Source organism: Simochromis diagramma, unplaced genomic scaffold, assembly GCF_900408965.1.
Source record: "Simochromis diagramma unplaced genomic scaffold, fSimDia1.1 OVJJ01000669.1, whole genome shotgun sequence".
NCBI classification, from domain to species: Eukaryota; Metazoa; Chordata; class Actinopteri; order Cichliformes; family Cichlidae; genus Simochromis; species Simochromis diagramma.
The window spans coordinates 5,781,514-5,802,248 of record NW_024387458.1 but is presented as its reverse complement, the minus strand read 5'-3'; the positions used below and the strand labels follow the sequence as shown (position 1 = coordinate 5,802,248).

Genomic DNA, 20,735 nt, shown 5'->3' with positions numbered 1-20,735 from the left:
GTTTTTTAAACGACATCCTGTCCATGCAATGCCCTGATTAAGGAGGACCGTGTGTGTGCAATAAAATTCAGAACTTCATTAAAAATTATCTCAGGACATTAACCAGAAGAGGAAGGCAGTTTATGTCTTCATAAAGTGGATAATATACAAGTTAAGCAGCTTGGTTCCTCTAGGCTTTTCTCTTTTTATTGCTCATGAATGGTTTTATCAGTGCACAAAAAGAACAAATGAGGATTATTTTGAGAATAACAAGGGGGTTTAGCAATCTATACAGTGGAAGTGAAGCTAATGTGTAACAGAGTTTAGATATCATGACTTCAGCATCACTAATTCCTACACACACAGACAATCTTCCCTCGTGATTCTGTTACTTTTGAAAATAAAAACTATGATATAAAACAATGGCCCATCCTGTTTTTCTGTCTGCTCACCAAGACAAACATCCCATGCTATGGCTGCCAACATTAACATGAAAAACACACTGATCTGGTCCCTATTCAACATGAGAGCTAAGAGCTGCACAGTTGTATGTCATCAGTGCTGAGTCTGACCAAACAGAACAAAGAAGCCAGAACGACACACCCAGCTGTTTACTTTAGTGAGTTATAGGGATAAATCTTCTTCCATTTACTTGAAAATAAAATTTTAAGATACTAAGATACTACAAACAACGCATCGGTGACATTAGCAGAGTGTATGACTTAGTCTTTTATTGTGCCAAGAACAAATCAAGCATGAGGCACGGTTGTGCTTTAAATTAAAACCATGATGAAATTTGTTTTATAAACATTTAAAGTCATTTTAATTACCTGATAATGTATGTATTATTAGTTGATTTAAAGGATTGGGTCCTGATAGATAGATAGATAGAATTTTTTTTAAATTTATTACTTTACTACTTTTTCACATCACTGTAGATAGATAGGTCGATCGATTAAAATAAGTAAATAAGACAATAACCATAGATAACTATAATAACTATAAATAAACTTATTGTACGAGTCACTTATTTATTTATCCATTGTGATATATTTTACTGTAGAATTTTAAGTAAGAGATTAGGCTTCTGTTTTGTAATTTTGCGCAATGGATTAATAACAATAATAAATATTAATGAAATATATATATATATATATATATATATATATAACAAGCACAGCAAAATATATCCCAATAATATCCCAATAGCTTGAATTAGACAGTTTGTTTAATAATTAAGCCTCATCCTACACTTTACCGGTGCCATGTTTTCAGAAATGCGGTATCTTCAAACAAACAGCAGTACATAAGCTTCGTCTACGTCACCGCTTTAGATGATTGACAGTGAACCGCAGCGAATCCGGTGTCTGTCCGTGTTTTGCATGAGCCAATGAGCGTCCGGGAGTCATTATTTGCGGAAGTTATTAAACTGCTAGCAACACTGTGGGTTTGAGCTACATCTTTAGGATAAATTGTCACGATGTCCGCTGTTAAAATTCACAGGAGACCTTTTAGGTGATGTTTGTAGTAGAAATGGGTCCACTTCATGTTGAGAAGTGTCCTAAAATGGCTTTGCTTTAATCCACGTGGATTTCGCGTGTCTGCCTGCCTTTCTGTACATGTACACACATTTGCAACCATTTCTTATAGCTTATATTCTATACCCTCGAGTTAGCGGTCGCTTGGCTACCTTTTATATTGGCCCCATGAGACGTAGCGAGGACACGGAGCAGCAGGTCAGGGAGTCAGAGGTCGACATGAACCCGCCGAAGCGGCTACGCACCACGGAAACACTGACAGGAGGCAAAGAGCGGGAGGTGGAGAAGAGCACTGTGGATGTGGTGGGTGATGATGACTCAATTTAATGTCGATACTGACATTAAGGAGAGTAAAAGTTATAAAAAAGTGATATGGCCAGTATTACCACCCTAAATAGTTTGTTTACTGAGCATACAGGCTTATCCTCGTCTCTATTTCGGTGGTGTGGCATTTACTTGCGGTTTTAATTTGTTAAGAGCAAACTAATAGAGCAACAGGCTTGTCTTCTAGAGATACAGGGCTTGAAACGTAAATATTCGCTATAGTTATTTTAGGGAAACCATTACAGATCCTAATAATGAAAGTGGCATCTGTTGGGCTACACCAGTCAGCCACAGTATTTAAACAGTAGATGGACAGATGAATAAAATAACCACATATTATAGTGTAATGCACTCGGAAACATTGAGTGCTGGTATTTATGTGACTCTCACTTTGACACCCACACAAATGTTGTTGCAAACCAAGCACTCCCCAACATCAACGGCCTCCAATTCAGCACAGGGCACCTAATGACAAGATGGAAAAAGCAAAACAAAACTGTTCCATTAAAAATGAAAAAGTCCCTAAATTATTTGCCCAGTTTCTTACCCCATGAAGGATTGACATGAAGTCTGTAAAACAAGCCAGATTGATGGAGATCCCACCCCAGAAATCCAGGACCCACTGCCAAATTATCAGCACCAAGTACCACTGAATACCCCCACATGTCCCAAGTCTATACCTTAGTTGTGTCAGTTATTTTGGCAGCTGTAACAGGTTCAGTGTAATATTAGAAAGCTGCTTGATTGGTCTGAACCAAGTTGTGCCTAATATACTGGAAACGTTGTACATATAGACACTGGCAATTTCAACTTACTTACTATATAGGAGTTTGACTTTTGTTATTTCCATGCCCTTTTGATTAAAGAAGTGCTACAGTTGCAATTTTACTCATTTTCAAGCTCACTTCCCTCCTGCACTTCCAGTTTATACCATCCTGCTTGATTGTTATTTTGTGGTTGCCAAAGCAGCAGTTGAACTGAGTGTAAACTTTCTATTTGTGTCTTCTTTACTCAGAGTATTGTCATGCCAGTGTATAATGCATCATGCTGGCTGGATGAATGTCTGCAGGCCGTATTGGTCCAAGATTTCACTGGATCCATGGAGCTGTCGGTGTTTGATGACGCAAGCACCGTAGGTTTTGTAGGCATATTTACACAAGTGAAAGAATACATTGTCTCATAATTTGAGACATCACTTAACTCTTATGCATGTGCGTGTCTTTTAGGATGACTCGAAAAAAGTGGTGGAAGGTTGGAGGGAGAGGCTAGAGGCAAAGGGCATCTCAGTGGTGATCTCTGGTCACAACTCTGAACAACCTAAAGGAGGTCAGTAACTTTTGGGATATGATCAGCAGTCAGTCCACGCTCCCAATCAAATTATGTGACCTTTATTTTGTAGTTGAACGTGAAGGCCTTAATGCTAGTAGATGCTCATAATCCCCGTAACATCTTCCCAGTTGTTCCTATCACCATTTGTGGCAGCTAATGATATCAACTGAAAGCCATTGTTACATTCCCCAGAATAAACCATGTCTGAGGTGAGTACTGACAAGTTTCTGGGGAGAAATGGAAAGTATGTGAAAGAAGGGGGATTTATTTACATGTAAAATCAGTTTATATGAACATGGTTGACATAAAGACCAGCCATGCAGCAGCCCTTATGCTGAAACAACCAAAAACAAAGGCAAAAGTTCAACCAAACACAATCTCCAAAGAACAGTGAAAGCTACTGAGCTCATTAACAAGAAGGCAGCTTGAATGCTGCCAAATTGGCCTACTGGCAGTAAATGAGCCATTTCTAACAGTCTTTATACTCTGGGCCCTGCTGATCAGTAGTGGGATCAGCTGCACTGAATCTGCACATTCAGCATTTCACGAGGGTTACTGGGTTGAACAAAATGTTTCATTGAAATTGTGTCCAACAGGCTTTGAAGTACTTTTACTTTGTTTGGGGACTGTCAGAAGCGTTACACAGTTAGTAGCGAGGTCTGTATACAGCCCACTGTATTAAAATAAGCAGTTCAGACAATAAGTCAGTTTCCATTGGTGCAACAGCTTATCAGGGGCCGTTTAAGATCTGGTCCTTAAAATCTTCCACTCTGTGATGAGTGTTGGACTTACTCTTGTGAATGCTTAATTAAGGAGAAGTGTAGAAATACAGTGCAACCTTTAAGAGACTTTTTTTTCCGTGACTGAAACAGGAACTGGTACTCTGCAGCAATTTATACTGATTTCAGATGGATGTGCTAAGTTCATGTCTCTTACTTATTTGTAGAATGTGCATTGTAACGTAGTGCAACACATTTCAATGCGCTACAATTTGCAGTACATTTGAAAGCCCTCAAGCTAGCAGAAATGTAATAAATGAGCCTTTACTTAAGCGCTTACACACCGGCAGCGCTTTTTCATGTTGTCTGGTTTGACGGTTCATTAAGGATCCAAGCACACATTTAACTGTCTCACAAAGACATATTTAAAACCGTAAGAACAAATAAGCATGAAATGTTCTTTTGTCTTTCAGTGGGATATGCAAAGAATAAGGCCATATGTCAGAGTCGTGGGCCATACTTGTGCTTTCAGGATGCGGTGGGTGTGACCGAGTGTGCTTCATATCTTTCATAACACAAAATGTCCAAAATAATGAAATCATACCGGGGTGTTCAGTTATCCAGAAAATACATGCAAACAGATCTCAGCAGTCAAGTTACCGACTGATGGGCTAAACATGAACATGAAAGAGAAGTTTAAGTTAGATTAGAATAGCTCTGTTTTTGACACAGTGCTTTGTAGCTGCTTATCTGAAACACTCATCTGACACAGCCAAAAATGAAAGCTCCAAACATCTGACAATCTTCCAACCTCTGATCGCCTCTGGCTATATTTGCTCTTATCTTTCGGAGTCGCATCATATCAACTTGGCTGTTTTCTGCTAACTTTTCACAGAAAACACTCAGTGCCTATGAGATTGGTTTATCTGAAAGCAGTCAACTAGTTCTGTTTATTCTTGTGACTGTTTTTCTGGTAATGCTGATATACTGATATATTTTACCCTCTTAAACTTTAAATACAGCCTTTATCTCAACCACGCTATGAAGATAAACTCTTGTTCTGTGCACATCAAGTTTTTTTTGCCTATTTTCTATCTATCATTGCAGTTAGACAGTCCCCTCCGAGATTATTAAAAAATTGTTTTTTATGTTAAAATGCTAAAATTGTCAAAACTAACAATAGAAAATCCAACCTAAACCATTTTGACCAAGCTCTAATATAGTTCATTAAGTGCAAATGAAAAAGAATTGTGTGTATTGTCCATTTGTTGTCACATGTTATTGGCATAGACATTTAAAATAATTTTTTTCTTAACTTTAGGATGACATTATGTTGCCCCAAAGAATTCGTCTGCAGTATGAGGCGTCCGTCTTGCACAAAAACACTGTAAGTTCTCTCTTAAGCGTTTGCTTAATCACTTCCTTCCCTGTCTTTTCTTCTCACTTCTCTTCCTCCTCCTCTCTACCTTTCCCTCTGACTATCACACTGTTAAAATGAAAACAACAACAACAAAAAAGATATTGTTTGTAAGAGTGAGCATGTGCATGCGTGCGCGTGCTGCTGTACAGTTGGCATGTAGAACAGAGTGAGTATCCGGTGTTGATGCTTTCTTTGACCTGGCAGGTCAGGGGTTATAGGTCATGTGTGTGTGGAAAATAAGGGCGACAGCATAGAGACAGCAGGCTTGCTGTCCTCCATAAACAGCCTGCCTGGTTCTGTTCCAACTGTAATTTTTTTATAGTTGTAGGTGAAAAAATGGGACCCGTATTTTGTTTTTCAGTTTTCTATAACCTCTCTCTTTATGTATCCTCTGATTCTGATGTAATTCTTTCTTTCCTTTTTTTGCTTGAATATGTCTCATAGGAAACACGATATGAAGCAGTAGTTTGCATTATTTGGGTGAAATGTATTAGAACTTTTAGTAATAATAATAATAATGGATTGGATTTATATAGATGTATATATATAGATGACTTATTAGTTATTCTGCCAATAATATCTTAGTTTTTTTATTATCTGAAATAAAAAAAATATGTTAAACAATTCTATTAAACTTCAAAATCAAGTTAATATTTCAAACTCAGCCTTCAGTCTGAAGGATAATTACTCAAATCGTTGGAAGTTTGTGCAGCTCGATTTACAAAAACAAACAAACACAGAAGCTCTCTGATACAGAATTTTGTCTAAAATGATTGAAAATGTTTTGGGTGGTTCTTGGAGTGAAAATTTTTATTTTACTCACAAAGTTGTGTATGTGTGTTTCCATGATAGCTGATTGGCTGCCGAGTCCAGCGAGTACCAGAAGGATCTACAGAGCGTTACACTCGCTGGATCAACACACTCAGTCAGGACCAGCTCATCACACAGGTAAATGAATGCAGCTTAGCAGAGCATGTTTTGATTGCCGACTAATGTGTTTTCGCATGCATATGTGAATGCGTGAGGTCACGTGACAGGCAGCTACTAGGTCAGTTTGAAACAGGATACATACCTGCTGTACGCAGTTTCCACGGAAATGTGTTTGTGGAGTGGAGAGAGGATGCTGCATCACTCCTGACCTCTCTGTCTATCACAATCCCAGCAGAGGAAACAGACCCCAGTGCCAGCTGTCTGCTGAGGGCAGCCTGTAGTGGAAGCTGGTAAAAGTTTTGAGCTTTGTGTAGAAAGCCTTGTGCAGCTACCAAATCATCATACACAAGCACTTTAGTTTTATTATACTGTAAAGCTGTCTGAAAAATTGAGTACATCATTTAAAAAAAATAAGAAAAAATAAGAAAACAGGTACAGTGGGGCAAAAAAGTATTTAGTCAGCCACCGATTGTGCAAGTTCCCCCACTTAAAATGATGACAGAGGTCAGTAATTTGCACCAGAGGTACACTTCAACTGTGAGAGACAGAATGTGAAAGAAAAATCCATGAATCCACATGGTAGGATTTGTAAAGAATTTATTCGTAAATCAGGGTGGAAAATAAGTATTTGGTCAATAACAAAAATAAAACTCAATACTTTGTAACATAACCTTTGTTGGCAATAACAGAGGTCAAACGTTTACTATAGGTCTTTACCAGGTTTGCACACACAGTAGCTGGTATTTTGGCCCATTCCTCCATGCAGATCTTCTCGAGAGCAGTGATGTTTTGGGGCTGTCGCCGAGCAACACGGACTTTCAACTCCCGCCACAGATTTTCTATGGGGTTGAGGTCTGGAGACTGGCTAGGCCACTCCAGGACTTTCAAATGCTTCTTACGGAGCCACTCCTTTGTTGCCCGGGCGGTGTGTTTTGGATCATTGTCATGTTGGAAGACCCAGCCTCGTTTCATCTTCAAAGTTCTCACTGATGGAAGGAGGTTTTGGCTCAAAATCTCACGATACATGGCCCCATTCATTCTGTCCTTAACACGGATCAGTCGTCCTGTCCCCTTGGCAGAAAAACAGCCCCATAGCATGATGTTCCCACCCCCATGCTACACAGTAGGTATGGTGTTCTTGGGATGCAACTCAGTATTCTTCTTCCTCCAAACACGACGAGTTGAGTTTATACCAAAAAGTTCTACTTTGGTTTCATCTGACCACATGACATTCTCCCAATCCTCTGCTGTATCATCCATGTGCTCTCTGGCAAACTTCAGACGGGCCTGGACATGCACTGGCTTCAGCAGCGGAACACGTCTGGCACTGTGGGATTTGATTCCCTGCTGTTGTAGTGTGTTACTGATGGTGACCTTTGTTACTTTGGTCCCAGCTCTCTGCAGGTCATTCACCAGGTCCCCCCGTGTGGTTCTGGGATCTTTGCTCACCGTTCTCATGATCATTTTGACCCCACGGGATGAGATCTTGCGTGGAGCCCCAGATCGTGGGAGATTATCAGTGGTCTTGTATGTCTTCCATTTTCTGATGATTGCTCCCACAGTTGATTTTTTCATACCAAGCTGCTTGCCTATTGTAGATTCACTCTTCCCAGTCTGGTGCAGGTCTACAATACTTTTCCTGGTGTCCTTCGAAAGCTCTTTGGTCTTGGCCATGGCAGAGTTTGGAGTCTGACTGTTTGAGGCTGTGGACAGGTGTCTTTTATACAGATGATGAGTTCAAACAGGTGCCATTCATACAGGTAACGAGTGGGGGACAGAAAAGCGTCTTACAGAAGACGTTACAGGTCTGTGAGAGCCAGAGATTTTCCATGTTTGAGGTGACCAAATACTTATTTTCCACCCTGATTTACGAATAAATTCTTTACAAATCCTACCATGTGAATTCATGGATTTTTTTTTCACATTCTGTCTCTCACAGTTGAAGTGTACCTCTGGTGCAAATTACTGACCTCTGTCATCATTTTAAGTGGGGGAACTTGCACAATCGGTGGCTGACTAAATACTTTTTTGCCCCACTGTAGCTCACTACTCAATAAACCTACAAGCTTCAAACTGTTTCTGTGCTCCTTGTTATATTTCATACATTGACGGCATCTGCAGTCATGCGAAAGGACTCGTTATATATATAAACCCTGTGATTCAGTAGCTTGTAGAGCCACCTTTTTAAGCAATAGCTTGAAGTAATTGGTTTCTGTATGACTTCATCGTTTTCTCACATCATTCTGGAGGAGTTTTGGTCCACTTGTCATTACAGCGTTGCTTCAGTTCATTGAGGTTTGTGGGCATTTGCTTATGCACGGCTCTCTTGAGGTCTTGCCACAGCCTTTCAATCAAGCTGAGGTTGGGACTTTGACTGCGCCATTGCAGCACGTTGCTTCTTCTTGGCTGTTGTGTTTGGGATCATTGTCCTGTTGCGTGACCCAATTTGGGCCAAGCTTTAGCTGTTGGATGGATAGTCTTACATTTAGCTCTAGAATACTTTGGTATACAAAGAGTTTATGGTCTACTCAAGGTGCCCGCGCCCTGTGGTTGCAAAACAAGCCCAGGTCATCATCCCTCCACCAGGGTGCATGTCAGTAGGTACGAGATGTTTGTGCAGATATACTATATTAGGTTTTCATCAAATCTGACACTGTGCATTATGGACAAAATCTCCACTGGGCATTATTCTATTAGTATTGTGGACTCTTCTACTGTGCTCTTTTTAGAGGGATATAAGCCAAATAAGCCATGTTTGTTCAGTCTTTTTCTGATTGTCCTATGATGACAGTAACATGTAAGTTCCAAATTCATTGGTAAAGGGCTCCATAAAGACATAAAAGGTAATGGTGTTAAACATTCTTGACCTAAGTGCTGACTACATTAATGAAATTATGATTTCTGTCATAGATGGGAAGCCATAAGGTAACCAGTGAATACACCCTGATAGATGCATAACAGATGCACAAGCTGTTGGCCCTGGCAGGAGGAACTATGAACTAATCATGAGCCTTACTAATCACTCAAAGCCATGAAAGCATTTGGTCACTTGACCAGCTTGGCTACGTTTTTGCTGTAATTTATGACTTTATGCTTGTACTCATAATCAAATATAGTGGGCAAGATTTGAGAGTTGTGTCCACTTGTGTTTGCCATACAAGCGCTCTAAATAGGCAAATTCCAATACTTATTCACACTATAAGTATTGGAACATTTTTTTAGAATTTCTTTGACGATGTGATCAAGTGAAAATATTTACCCCAGTGTGTTTTTAAAAAGTTACATTATTCACGAAATAATAAAAAAAACAGTGATATAAAAGTAAAACCCCTGGAAGTATGTCTGTTTTTGAAGAGATGGAAGTCTGCTGTTTCTGACTTAACAAAACACGCTGTCACTAAGGATACAAGACAACCTGGACTGGCTCACTCTCCCTAACACACACACACACACACACACACACACACACACACACACACACACACACACACACACACACACACACACACAAGGTCTGCATAACTCCTTAGCAGACATTCCAGGATATTTATATGATATTAAGTTTCATGGAGCATGAGAATGAGATCATACATTGATTCTGCAGTCTTAAAAGCCGCTCCTTTTCCTTTTCCTTCCCCTTCTCTTTCTTGACTCTATCTGCCTTTGCTTTTACTTTCTTGACAAAGAAACTGGACTTAACCGAGTTAAACTTTAAAATTTACCTTGAGCACTGCTTCTTTTACTCTAACATTCATCTGTAGGGCATTAGATATGGTTGTCTAAAATGTTCTCTACCCCTCTGATTACTCACGTTCACCCTAATGCTCTCAGTCTTTCCCAGAACTTGGTCTCTTATTCATGCTTTTGGCCACAGCTTACATCTGCAAAATGTTGCAATATTACTACAGAAAGGCAAAGAGATGCACGTAGGCGGACACACACACATGCACACACACTCATACACTCCAGATTCTGTCCAGCTGTTCAGCTGCCTGGATCCAGATGTTTTGCACAATTATTTTCATCTGTGATGCATTTCTGTTACGCAGTAGTATTTCCACTTCAACCATGAACAATCACACAAATACAAATGCATATGCACACAGTGTGTAAGACAGAGTGATGTAGTGGGAGAGGGAAGTAGGACCACCTGAAATGACCTTTAGATTCAATATGCAAAAATATTACTGTTACAAAATACACACAGAGATGAGGAACAAGCAGGGGTGGGGAACTGAGAGGGGGCTGGGTACTGGTGTAACAAATGAGTTGGGGGCCTGCATCTGTAAAAAGAGAAAGAAATATAGTGGACATAATCCGATCCTGATGTATTAAAAGAGTTTTGCGGTCAGAGAAACGAGGAGAAGCCAAAACAAACTCATTAGTCAAAGAATCATATGCGATAGGATGGAAATGTGTATCCTTCCCCTGCACACTTCAGGAAGCACACACACTGCTTTAAGAAAGCACATGTGGCTGCACTCTAACCTATTTTGTTTTCAGGAATAGAACTAAACTTCTCCTGAGTGCAGCTTGTTGCTTAAATACTATTGCGAAATTTTTCAGAGCCAGTAGCTTCAAAATCCACCCAGTAAAGTTCGCACAATGTGAAATAACAGAAATAGTATAAGAAAATAAAAACATAGTAATTAATAACCTTTATTTACTGAAAGTGGCACAAGAAAAAAACTTCTTTTTAAATGTGTTGACGTTGCCTGTGCTCCTCCTGGCACCCTGTGAGCTAAAGGTAAGAACGTGTAAAAACAGATGCATTAGATACATTAATTCTTGAATAAAAATGTGCATGAAACCTTTTTCAAATGAATCTCAAGCACAGCAACACAAACAATTACCGTATTTCCCGGACTACAAAGCGCACCTGAATATTAGCCGCACAAGCTAAAATCAGGGGAAAATCCTGTTTTGTACATACATTAGCCGCACCTGACTAAAAGCCGCAGGTGTTTCAATGTTGACTTATCATATGTAAGAGAATATGCACAAAGCGAATTGTCAGGAAAGAGATGGCTGTTTGGAGACATCACTTTTATTAATATTTTGAAAAACAAGTTATGGGTACATATTTGCATAACTTTTTAGGGTATATGTACAAGTACCGGTAATTACAAGTACGAAACATGTACTGTGCTTCATAAACGAGTAACAAATGTAGTACATAACAATAACCTACAGCACACCAGAAAAATAGATTCAGACTACCTTTTAGGCTCAGGTGCAGTGACACGGCTTTAACAAGAAGAAAAGTCAGTCATTCACCACCATCTTCTCTCTTCCTGCGCACTAAAACCACCAAAGTCCTCTTCTCCAGTGTCGGAAACGAACAGGCTCAGGGTGGCTTCGTCATCCACTCTCAGCTTCTTTCCTTCGTTGTCACTTTCAAAACCAAAGAAATCCTTGTTGTCAGTGTCAGAGTCGAACACCCTCAGAAGGGCCGTGGCGGTGTCCTCCTCTCCATCATGCAGCAGTCCAGCCCTTCGAAATCCGTTGGTGATCGTGGATGTATTTCACACTTTTCCACGCTGTCAGATTCCACCTGTGGAGTTGAGCATAACTTGCTTTTTGCAAGTTTATTGCCGCTCGTCATTCACGCCTCCCGCTGAACGCGTAGTGCTACTTTGAAGTTTCTTTTTCGCGCTACTTGTACGGCACTATGTTGCCTGGCGGATGGACATGTGACCAACATACCACTCTTGAACCCAGATACTGTGTGTCTGATCACATGCCCTTCCGCCAGGCAACGTAGTGCCGTACAACAGCGGAACAAACAAAACAAATCGTCTTACAATATGACAAAAATCAGGGACAATCCATAGAAAAGCCGCACCTGACTAAAAGCCGCAGGGTTCAAAGCTTGTGCAAAAAGTAGCGGCTTATAGCCCGACAATTACGGTAATTTAAGTTGGACGGTGTGTAGCTAATATGACACTGTATATTGTCTCTTTATTAGGTTATTGACCAGAATATACTCCTACAGATCTGCCACAAACTGAAAATTTATGAAATTCTAACAGTTTGTCGGTTTCAGGTGTACACCTCCCATGGGCCCAGTGTTGTCATGCCAACATGGTTCTGCTCACGGGAATGGTATCAGAAAGTTGGGCCGTTTGATGAGGGAGGCAAGGTAAGCATTCCTATTCCTCAAACTGACTCTCTGAGGTGTTCACAAACCCACTTTGTTGCTCTTGTCGACTCACCAAATGTCAGAAATAATAGTGATCGGTCACCTCTATACACCTGACCAGTCACTTCTTGAATGTATGAATTGGTTGTGAATGTCAGAAAGAATTACCCAGATGGAAAGGTGTGGAAACGGAGGAGTTTTCAGACACTGTTCGAGCAGCTGATACGAACATCCTTTAAAGCATTCGACTTCTCACCCCTACTCATATCAGCTGTTTTCACACATGAAAACTAGGAAATTCTGTGAAAATCCAACTGAAACCTTGCCTGACGTTTTCCTTTCTCACATCTAGCACACTGCTAAAAACACAATTGTTAAATGTTCTCACTATCAAAAATACATTTGATATCTGATATATAAGCCCAAATCCAAGAAAGCTGGGACGCTGTGGAAAATGCTAATAAAAACAGAAGGGAATGATTTGCAAATCCCGTAAATCCATATTTTATTCATTATAGAACACTGAAAATATATCATGTCATTTTACTGTTCCATGAAAAAGTGAGCATAACAACACAAAAGGTTAGGACAGGGTTTACGAAAGGCTTGAAAAGTAAGTGTTGCTAAAAATCATGAAACTACAAACAGGACAGACAACACCCAGGACTGTTAACCAGCTGGAGTCTTATATCAGATAAGAGTGCAACACGTTAATCTCCCAAACATCCAGCAACTGGTCTACTCCTTATTTGTGGACTGTTGTTAAAAGAAGAAAGGAACCCTTAATGTTAGCATTTAAATGTTGCTATATTGGATTTTTGGAATCAGAATTTACAAGATTTAGACTAGAAGGTAGTGCGGCAAGTTATCAGCTAGCACTTCCAACATGGACTAGCAAACTGCATCCATACGCTGTATGGTTGGGATGCACAGACATAGATGAACAGACTAATGCAACAATTTTACTCCCCAAAGCTCAAGCACAGAGTTCTCAGATGGTCTTTATTTAGCCGCATACCAAGTCATCTTATTTGTCAGACAATTCAGTTTAAAAAGCACCAAATATTCAGGAGGTTCAGTTTAGTGACTCGGATTAGTGGAGGTAAGGCCTAGCTGCAGCTCTGTGTTTGGGCATATGTCATATCATACCATAATTCTTCTTCTCTGTCTCCAGGGAGTCCCAGAGGATCTTCTCTTTTTTTACCAGAGTCTTCGTCATGGTGGGGGTCTGTTCCGGGTTGACCAGTGCCTGCTGATATATCGTTATCATGAGAAAGCAGCCACTCACTCCGTAACTGAGTCAGTCCAACCATCATTCCTCTTCAGCTGCATTCACACACACATACTTGGACATGGTGTTGATCCTCCACCTACTCACAGCTGCCCACTGGCATCCCAGATTTTCTCAGCTCACACACAGATATACTCACACACATACACAGACACGTGTTTTAGTAAGCTTGAGTTTGTGGAATTTCAGTCACTTTCCCAGCGTATGAATCAGGAATTTCTATGCGTTTTCTTCTCTCTGTGGAATGCTCGGTATCTGTCCAGTGGTGCTGGGAGGGAATCGGATCGCGTTGTGAACAGAAATGTTTGACATATTGCGTAGCGTTGTGTGTGCGCGCGTGCACGCGTGTGTGTGAGCACGTGTGCATTCCTGCTGTTGCCTGTGCATCAGCATGCAGTCTCTGCAGGTGTGTCGGTCTGTCTCTAAATCTAAAGAAAAGAAAAAGGTCTTTCCTGCCTTCTCTCCACTCACACTGCCTAACCTTTCATCCCTTCTTTCCTGTTATCCCACCTTCCTTCCCTCTTTCCTTCCTTTCTCCCTTGCGTCTAACCAGTGCTCGTATATCTGCCCATGTTGACGCACTCCTTCACCAATCATCCTCCTCTGTCTTCATCTATCATCTATTTTTGGAGATCTATTTCAAGCTAGACTGCCTTCCACTCTCCCCTACTTCTTATAACCCCTTCCCATGTACTGCCTACTTACTTCCTCTCTTTAGTGAAATGAAACCATTATCTTATTTTTGTCTATTTACGTCGATCTTGCTCATGCATGTAATTGTAGATGTGCTAAATGTGAGGTGTGAAGTCTTTTAAAAGATACTGCCAAAAAGTAACTGAGTTGGGAGGCTTACTTACACAGAAATGCACTGTTTGTAAATGAGATGAAAAGGTTTGTGTGTAGTTAATCTCTACCATATTGCTGCCCTGCCTTAGAATCAAAGCCTGTATAGAGAATGCATAATAACCAAGGAATCTGGAGACCACCCGAGCTCCACGATGATGGTGGAATCGGGTTTGCTTGCCATATGAGGCCCAGTGCTTAAAAAAGTAAGAAGTTCACATCAAGAGATGAGAGTGAAGCACTTTCTGAGAATGTCTGCTTGATTTCTCATTATTAGTGCCTTTGTTTTAAAATGTGAGTAGAAGGGGGTTAAGCTTGTAAACATAGACAGATTTAATCTTGAGGGTGTGTGTGTGTGAGAGAGAGAGAGAGAAAACCCTGTACACAGTTGTGCAGAGGTTACAGGAAGTCAAACTAATTTACATACATAAAATTTTCCATCTACTTAAAGCAACAGATCACAACTTAATAAATGTAGTACTTGCCGCTTTGTAAAGGTATGACACCGAAAGGATGGTTTAAATTTGTAGCTTTAGCTTTCATTTGTATTCACTGATCATTTACAATAGAGCACAACTAAGTTAGGCTGTCTAAATCAGACCGGTTGTAAACAAACTGACCAACATTTCATCAGCTGCTTTTTTTTCGATCGGTCATTGGAAGCTCTGTTTTGTACCCTTACACTTGCTCCTCCTCTAATCCCAGAGCTTTTGCAGTCAGTGTAAATGACGACTGCTCAACTTAAATCTAATTTTTGGGGAAGTGGATGAAGGGATTCAGATCTGGCGAGAAGGGTAGGCGATAAGAGAAGAGGGAAACAAGTGGTTTTGATGTATTTTGACTACAGCACATGTTACAGTTCACCAATGGTAAATATTCTTCCTCAGCCACTTTAAGGAGTTACAGTAGAAGTCTTTGTTTTTTTTTGTGGGAGATTAATTGAATCTAGGAAAGTCAAATACACAACAAACATACTCGTAGAGTCTTTTACTGAAAGCTGTTGTTTAGTCCTTAGCTCATAGCCTAAGAGCCAGCTCATGTCACTAGTAGTGACTCATAATGTGAAAGTTTGCTCATTTTGACTCAGTAGGTGATACTTGCTCTTTGAGCCTCAGTGTGAAATCGCAAGTACAAGTGGTCAGAGTGGGACTTCCAGAGAAAAATCTCTAAAAAACAAACAAAAAAACCCCAGAAACTGTTAAACGGGTTCAGAGGGGAGCTTCTCCCAAGACCTTCAGCTTCCTTGAAAGTGTTCAACCTGCTGCTTAGATTCAACTGCTTCTTTCCCCACACTAAATAAAAAGAATCTCGGAGTTGTACCAGTGACAGTCTGACTAATTTAGACTTCTCTGGCCACTCTGTTCACAGAGAGACTATTTGGAAGCTGCGAGTAGACTTCCTGCAGGAGAGAGTTCTCAGCCAATGGGAGAGCTTCACCATATGGAACGCTGGTAAACAAGGCCGAAAGCTGTACCGATCGCTTAGCCCAGCCAATCAGAAGAAAGTATGTTGCCTTCAGATGGAAATAACCAGCCAAATCAACCTGCTTCCTGTGTCTCAGTAGATACAGATAATGAAAAAAGTTGTGAAATGCGTGTTTGAAATTAGTGTCATTCTGTTATTTTAGGTCAAGGCTTTCTGTGATGTGGATGAGAACAAGATCCAGAAAGGCTTCTATACATACGAGGAGTCCGAGGTGAGATCATATTTGTTACATTAAACAGGTCTCCAAGATGGCTTTATTCCAGTGATTTATTTTGTTTTATTAACCTCTCTCATGTTCCCGTATCTTTCTAGGAAAGGCCTAAGCCAAAGATTCAAGTTCTGCATTACAAAAACGCCTCCGCTCCTTTCGTCATCTGTGTCAAACTGGTGAGCAAAAAGCATGTTTGTGTGTTGTATGTTTGCTGTTTCTGACCATCTGTTCCTCAGGTCTGTAATCTATGTTAACAACATAATGATGAAGGGCGTGTGCCCACTGCACGACATAACACACACAAACACAGGAGAGGCTGTCAGGAAATGGGTAGAGACAGCAGCCTGATCTTTGATCACACGATGCTTGTACAAACATTACATGTTTTTGCCACTATTGTGTTTGCATATAACACATCATGGTTTGCATTTTATGCTCCAGATCGTGGCGGTACACATAGGCTTTACCTAGAACAATGGCAGCTTCTTTTTATTAATTGGTTTTCAGTATGTAATGACACACACATCCATTGTGGCAGTTAAATCACGTAATATCTATTTATCACACAACCAAATTCAGATTCAAATCTATGGTGACCCCCACCCCACCCCACCTCAGGGGTCTACTAATTGCTCAATTATGGGAATTGGGAGAAGTAATCAGAGTCGGAGGAGATGGAGACCTGGACCCAATCATTCTCTCTCTTGTTCTCTATGACATCCACATAAACAAACACCTGGACCCAATCACACTGGGTTTACACCCAGGTGTCAAATATTTATTATCAGCAAATATATTGATTTCAACTTTTCTCAAAGACTCTGGTTCAACCTAAATTCCTTTAGTTTAGTCAAACATTTATTGTTGTATTTCTTTTGGCTTAAAGCCGAGGGAGTCTATCATGTTTTTCTATCATTGGTCAAATTCCATAAGGACCTTTTAGCATTTTGTAATTCAAGTAGCCTCAAAAACAAGACTTCTGCAACTCCTCTTGGATCTGTTCAGGATTTTGAAAATTTGGCCCTTGATAGGAGAGTTTGGTATTCACAAGAGACGGGATGTTCCAAAAAACTGTTGTTCAAATCAGGCATTCCTTCATCTAAAGGAATGCCTGATTGAGTGGCAGAAAATCCTGCAGGAAAATTTGATATTCCAACATTAGCAACAGCTGCCTGTACTGGAAAACAAAAGAAAAAAAAGGAGCAAATCTATCAAAACCAGAGTGTCAAAGATGGTCTGATAAGTGCAATAAATGTGCTAATATCAGCATTTCAGAAACATTTCTACTGTATCAGCTTCAAAATGCACATCGAGCATGTCATTCTTTTCTTGCATAGTTAGTCTAACCTTACTTTCACATGCAATCAAAGGTAACAGCTAGCTATGTAAAAAGCTCAATGACACAGTGACACTCCCCCCCCCCCCCCCCATTTTAAAGACAAAGCTGCAGGAAAAGGTTGTCTTCTCACTATTTATTTCCTTTTCCTTCTTGCTTGCTGCTGCTTTAAGTAAGAAATACCAAGTCAAAAGAATTCTGAAGTCCACAAACCCTGATGGCTGATTTCAGCCTTGAAAGAAAAGGATGATGTTTGTTACACAAGTTGTGTTGTAGAAACTGTGGCCTGCCATGATGTTTTCTGTTAATGTTCTTTGTCTTGTGGCATCTTTTCATTCGTAGGACATGACTGGAGGCAACCTGGAGGAAAATCTAAATTCTTTGCAGCTGAAGGAAGGAATAGATTATTACCACTTCAACTGACTGTTCAGGGAGATGAGAAAGACTGGAGGAGGCTTGCAGGTTAACAGGCAGTGGAATGCAGAGGAATACGTCACTTTCACATATATGCAAACTGAGAAGTAGGCAGATAATAACAGGAAAAGAGTGAACACTGGAAATAAGTGCACATTTACAAAGATGAGGGTAGGAGATGGCTGTCGTGTATTTTAAGTCTTAAAATGGGTTAAATGCCATTTTTTGTAGTTTCACTTTGATATATCGGCTAATAAAGTCACAACAGGATATCCCAGCTCTGACTTTTTCTGACCCTCTCCTTAAGCATAGCACAAAGGTTTGTAAGGCTAATTCCACATTTCTTGCTGAGTGATGAGTAATGGTTGATACCAGACTCGTATATTACATAAAAGAAAATATAAAACCAAGTGAAATTTAACATAGCTTAATTCAACAACAATTACAGCCTAACACCTTTGAGTCTCCTCATCTTTAATACATACAAAAATGTACATAACAGGTCAAATGGAAACAAAACAATTTAGTGTCTTACAAAGGTGGGGACAGATTTACTAAACAGGCCAAGGTGTGGTTATTTTATTGATTTACAAAAAAGGCACTAAGTTCATTTCAATATCAAGCGCAAAAAATAAGACCTGATTTTTTTCAGAATTAAATAGCTGCGCAAGCAGTTACTGACATGTCGTAAACATTACTAAAATAGTTTGGATGCTTGATTTAAATATTCTCCTCCCTTTATTTTGCGCCTTGAGAAAGGAACTCCCTGAAATACGCATGCAACAGGTTTAGCTGTGATAATACACTAAGCTAAGCTGACTGACTGCTGACACGTTTATTATTATTTTAAATTAAAAAGCGTGTGTATTTCCCAAAATGTTAAACTGACACTTTTAAAAGCAAAAAGTAACGATGAACTGAACCAGAGCTGAAAGAGGCAGCACAAGGGAAGATATGAAATGATAGAAACAAATGTGAAGATCTGAAACCCTTGTACTTTACAGATGACTGTTCTATATCATGCAAGAGGACATTGCCAGTGTTCATTACTGAAGGAATAAAATGTCACTGTGTTTTCTAAGTCTGTGTGAACCCAGTTCGATAATTGCCAACCTGTATTCTTGAACTTGTAACTGAAGTTAAAGGGAAGAGCAGTCATGACAGAAAGTACAATTTATAAAGGGTGGGATGTTTTATGACCACATTTCTTAACAATTGTTCCCTGATGCAACTGTGTAAAATCAGATGCACGCACACATCTGCAAAGAATGTGCAAACACAGATTCAACTCACATTTGTTTCTCTTTCCCTGGGTCTCTTATGAAATCTAAAGAACAATAACCTCTTTAAGAGGGCACAATTTTGATACGTAAACACATAAAAAAAACATTTATGTTACCTCACAGAGTGAGGAGTTTTTCTGCCCAAAGGTAAACAGACCTATCCACACAAAATATCCCCCAATGTTTGCTGGTTTGGCGTCGTGGTTTGCATTACTGTAAATTTGGCCACAACAGTTTAAAGGGCAGCGATGGTTAAAAAAACGGTCGTCATCCCTACCAAAGTTTTATTTTCGCTACCTTTGTTATCATAGGCACAAAGTGACACATAATCACTGCACCACATTAGTAGGTAGGATTGGATTTAGTGTTGGATAAATAGCAGGAGTGAGTCAGGTTTGAGGTGAAAGCCCCTTGCCTCTGCCACCCACACCGCACAGTGCTTTGTTTGGGCAGAGAAAAAAAGATTCACATCCACTTAGCCACTAGCTTCTATCTACACCCCCTCTTCCCTCTCTCCTTTAAACTCAAAAACTTAAAGGAACAGTACAACCAAAATCAGATTTACCCATTGTCCACCTCCACCCTGGAGTGCGTTTTATCCATCCAGATTGTTGTTTTCATGTCAGTTGCCCCGTTTTGAAAAAGCAGGCTGTAAAAATGTCTGTCTTTGATATAATAGAGCTAAATTAATGGAGCTAAATGGCACATTTTAGTGTGCTGGGCAGATTGTTGTGTCCACACCAATGACCTAGGTGATTAAAAAAATCCCGTAACACAGAATGATTTTTTGTAGGAATTATTTTCTTTCTACTGTCCATGTCCACCGAAAAAGGAGAGTGCAGCTAGCTGATATTACATCTCAGCTGAGTGTGGGACACCATTAATGCTTATGTCCTGCCGAGCTGTCGCCTACTTTTTGTAACAGGTGGATGTATGCTTTGTTCTGCAGATCGATAAACACAGCTGGTATAGTTTTTACAGTTTTGATCTCCATAAAAAAAAGTGCCATTTAGTTCTTTTATATTCAAGAGAGGGGTTAATGCGTCTGTAGCTGATTTCTCCAAACAGAGTGACTCACACCAAAGTAATGTAAAAAACCCAAAACAACAACAACAATGATTTGGAGGTGAATTTTCCCTTTAATCAACAAGGCTTTTCCAGAGAGAGGCTTTGCATGTGATTTGGGGTTTTTTACATAAATGATTTGCCGTTTTGTTTAAGGTGGGGCATATTCGAAACGTAACATTTATCTGCTTCCGAATGCAACCCGTCATTCAAAGTATGTGCAGTCATAAAACTGTAATATTCTTTGGATGAATGAACACAAAATATTTGAGAACAAGCTGTTTAAGTAAGACCGCATCCTGTCTAAATAACGCACTTTTTAGCCAGTCTGCCCTCATGATGAAGCACTTGGTGGATGATCAGAGTGAGCTCTAATGGAGGATCTATGAAAGAGAGTAAACAGAGCTTTACTCAGTGTATACACTC

General features: G+C 40.0%; 1 protein-coding gene across 3 annotated transcripts; it reads left to right on the top strand.

Annotated features, from left to right (window-relative positions):
* The first annotated feature begins 1,404 nt into the window (after positions 1-1,404).
* On the top strand, positions 1,405-19,042 carry b3gntl1 (UDP-GlcNAc:betaGal beta-1,3-N-acetylglucosaminyltransferase-like 1). 3 transcript variants are annotated; one of them, XM_040014284.1, is made up of 12 exons: positions 1,405-1,820; positions 2,857-2,973; positions 3,068-3,167; positions 4,363-4,427; positions 5,211-5,276; positions 6,162-6,257; positions 12,286-12,381; positions 13,556-13,680; positions 15,884-16,019; positions 16,143-16,211; positions 16,313-16,387; positions 17,890-19,042. In XM_040014284.1, exons 1-12 carry the CDS (start codon positions 1,599-1,601, stop codon positions 17,968-17,970), a joined length of 1,248 nt encoding a protein of 415 aa, XP_039870218.1. In that variant the 5' UTR covers positions 1,405-1,598; the 3' UTR covers positions 17,971-19,042. The 3 variants fall into 3 exon arrangements, 2 of the variants coding, with proteins under 2 accessions (XP_039870218.1, XP_039870219.1); XR_005693658.1 differs by lacking the exons at positions 16,143-16,211; positions 16,313-16,387; positions 17,890-19,042 and having other exon boundaries at positions 13,556-14,721; positions 15,884-15,988; XM_040014285.1 differs by lacking the exons at positions 1,405-1,820; positions 2,857-2,973; positions 4,363-4,427.
* The last annotated feature ends 1,693 nt before the right edge of the window (positions 19,043-20,735 follow it).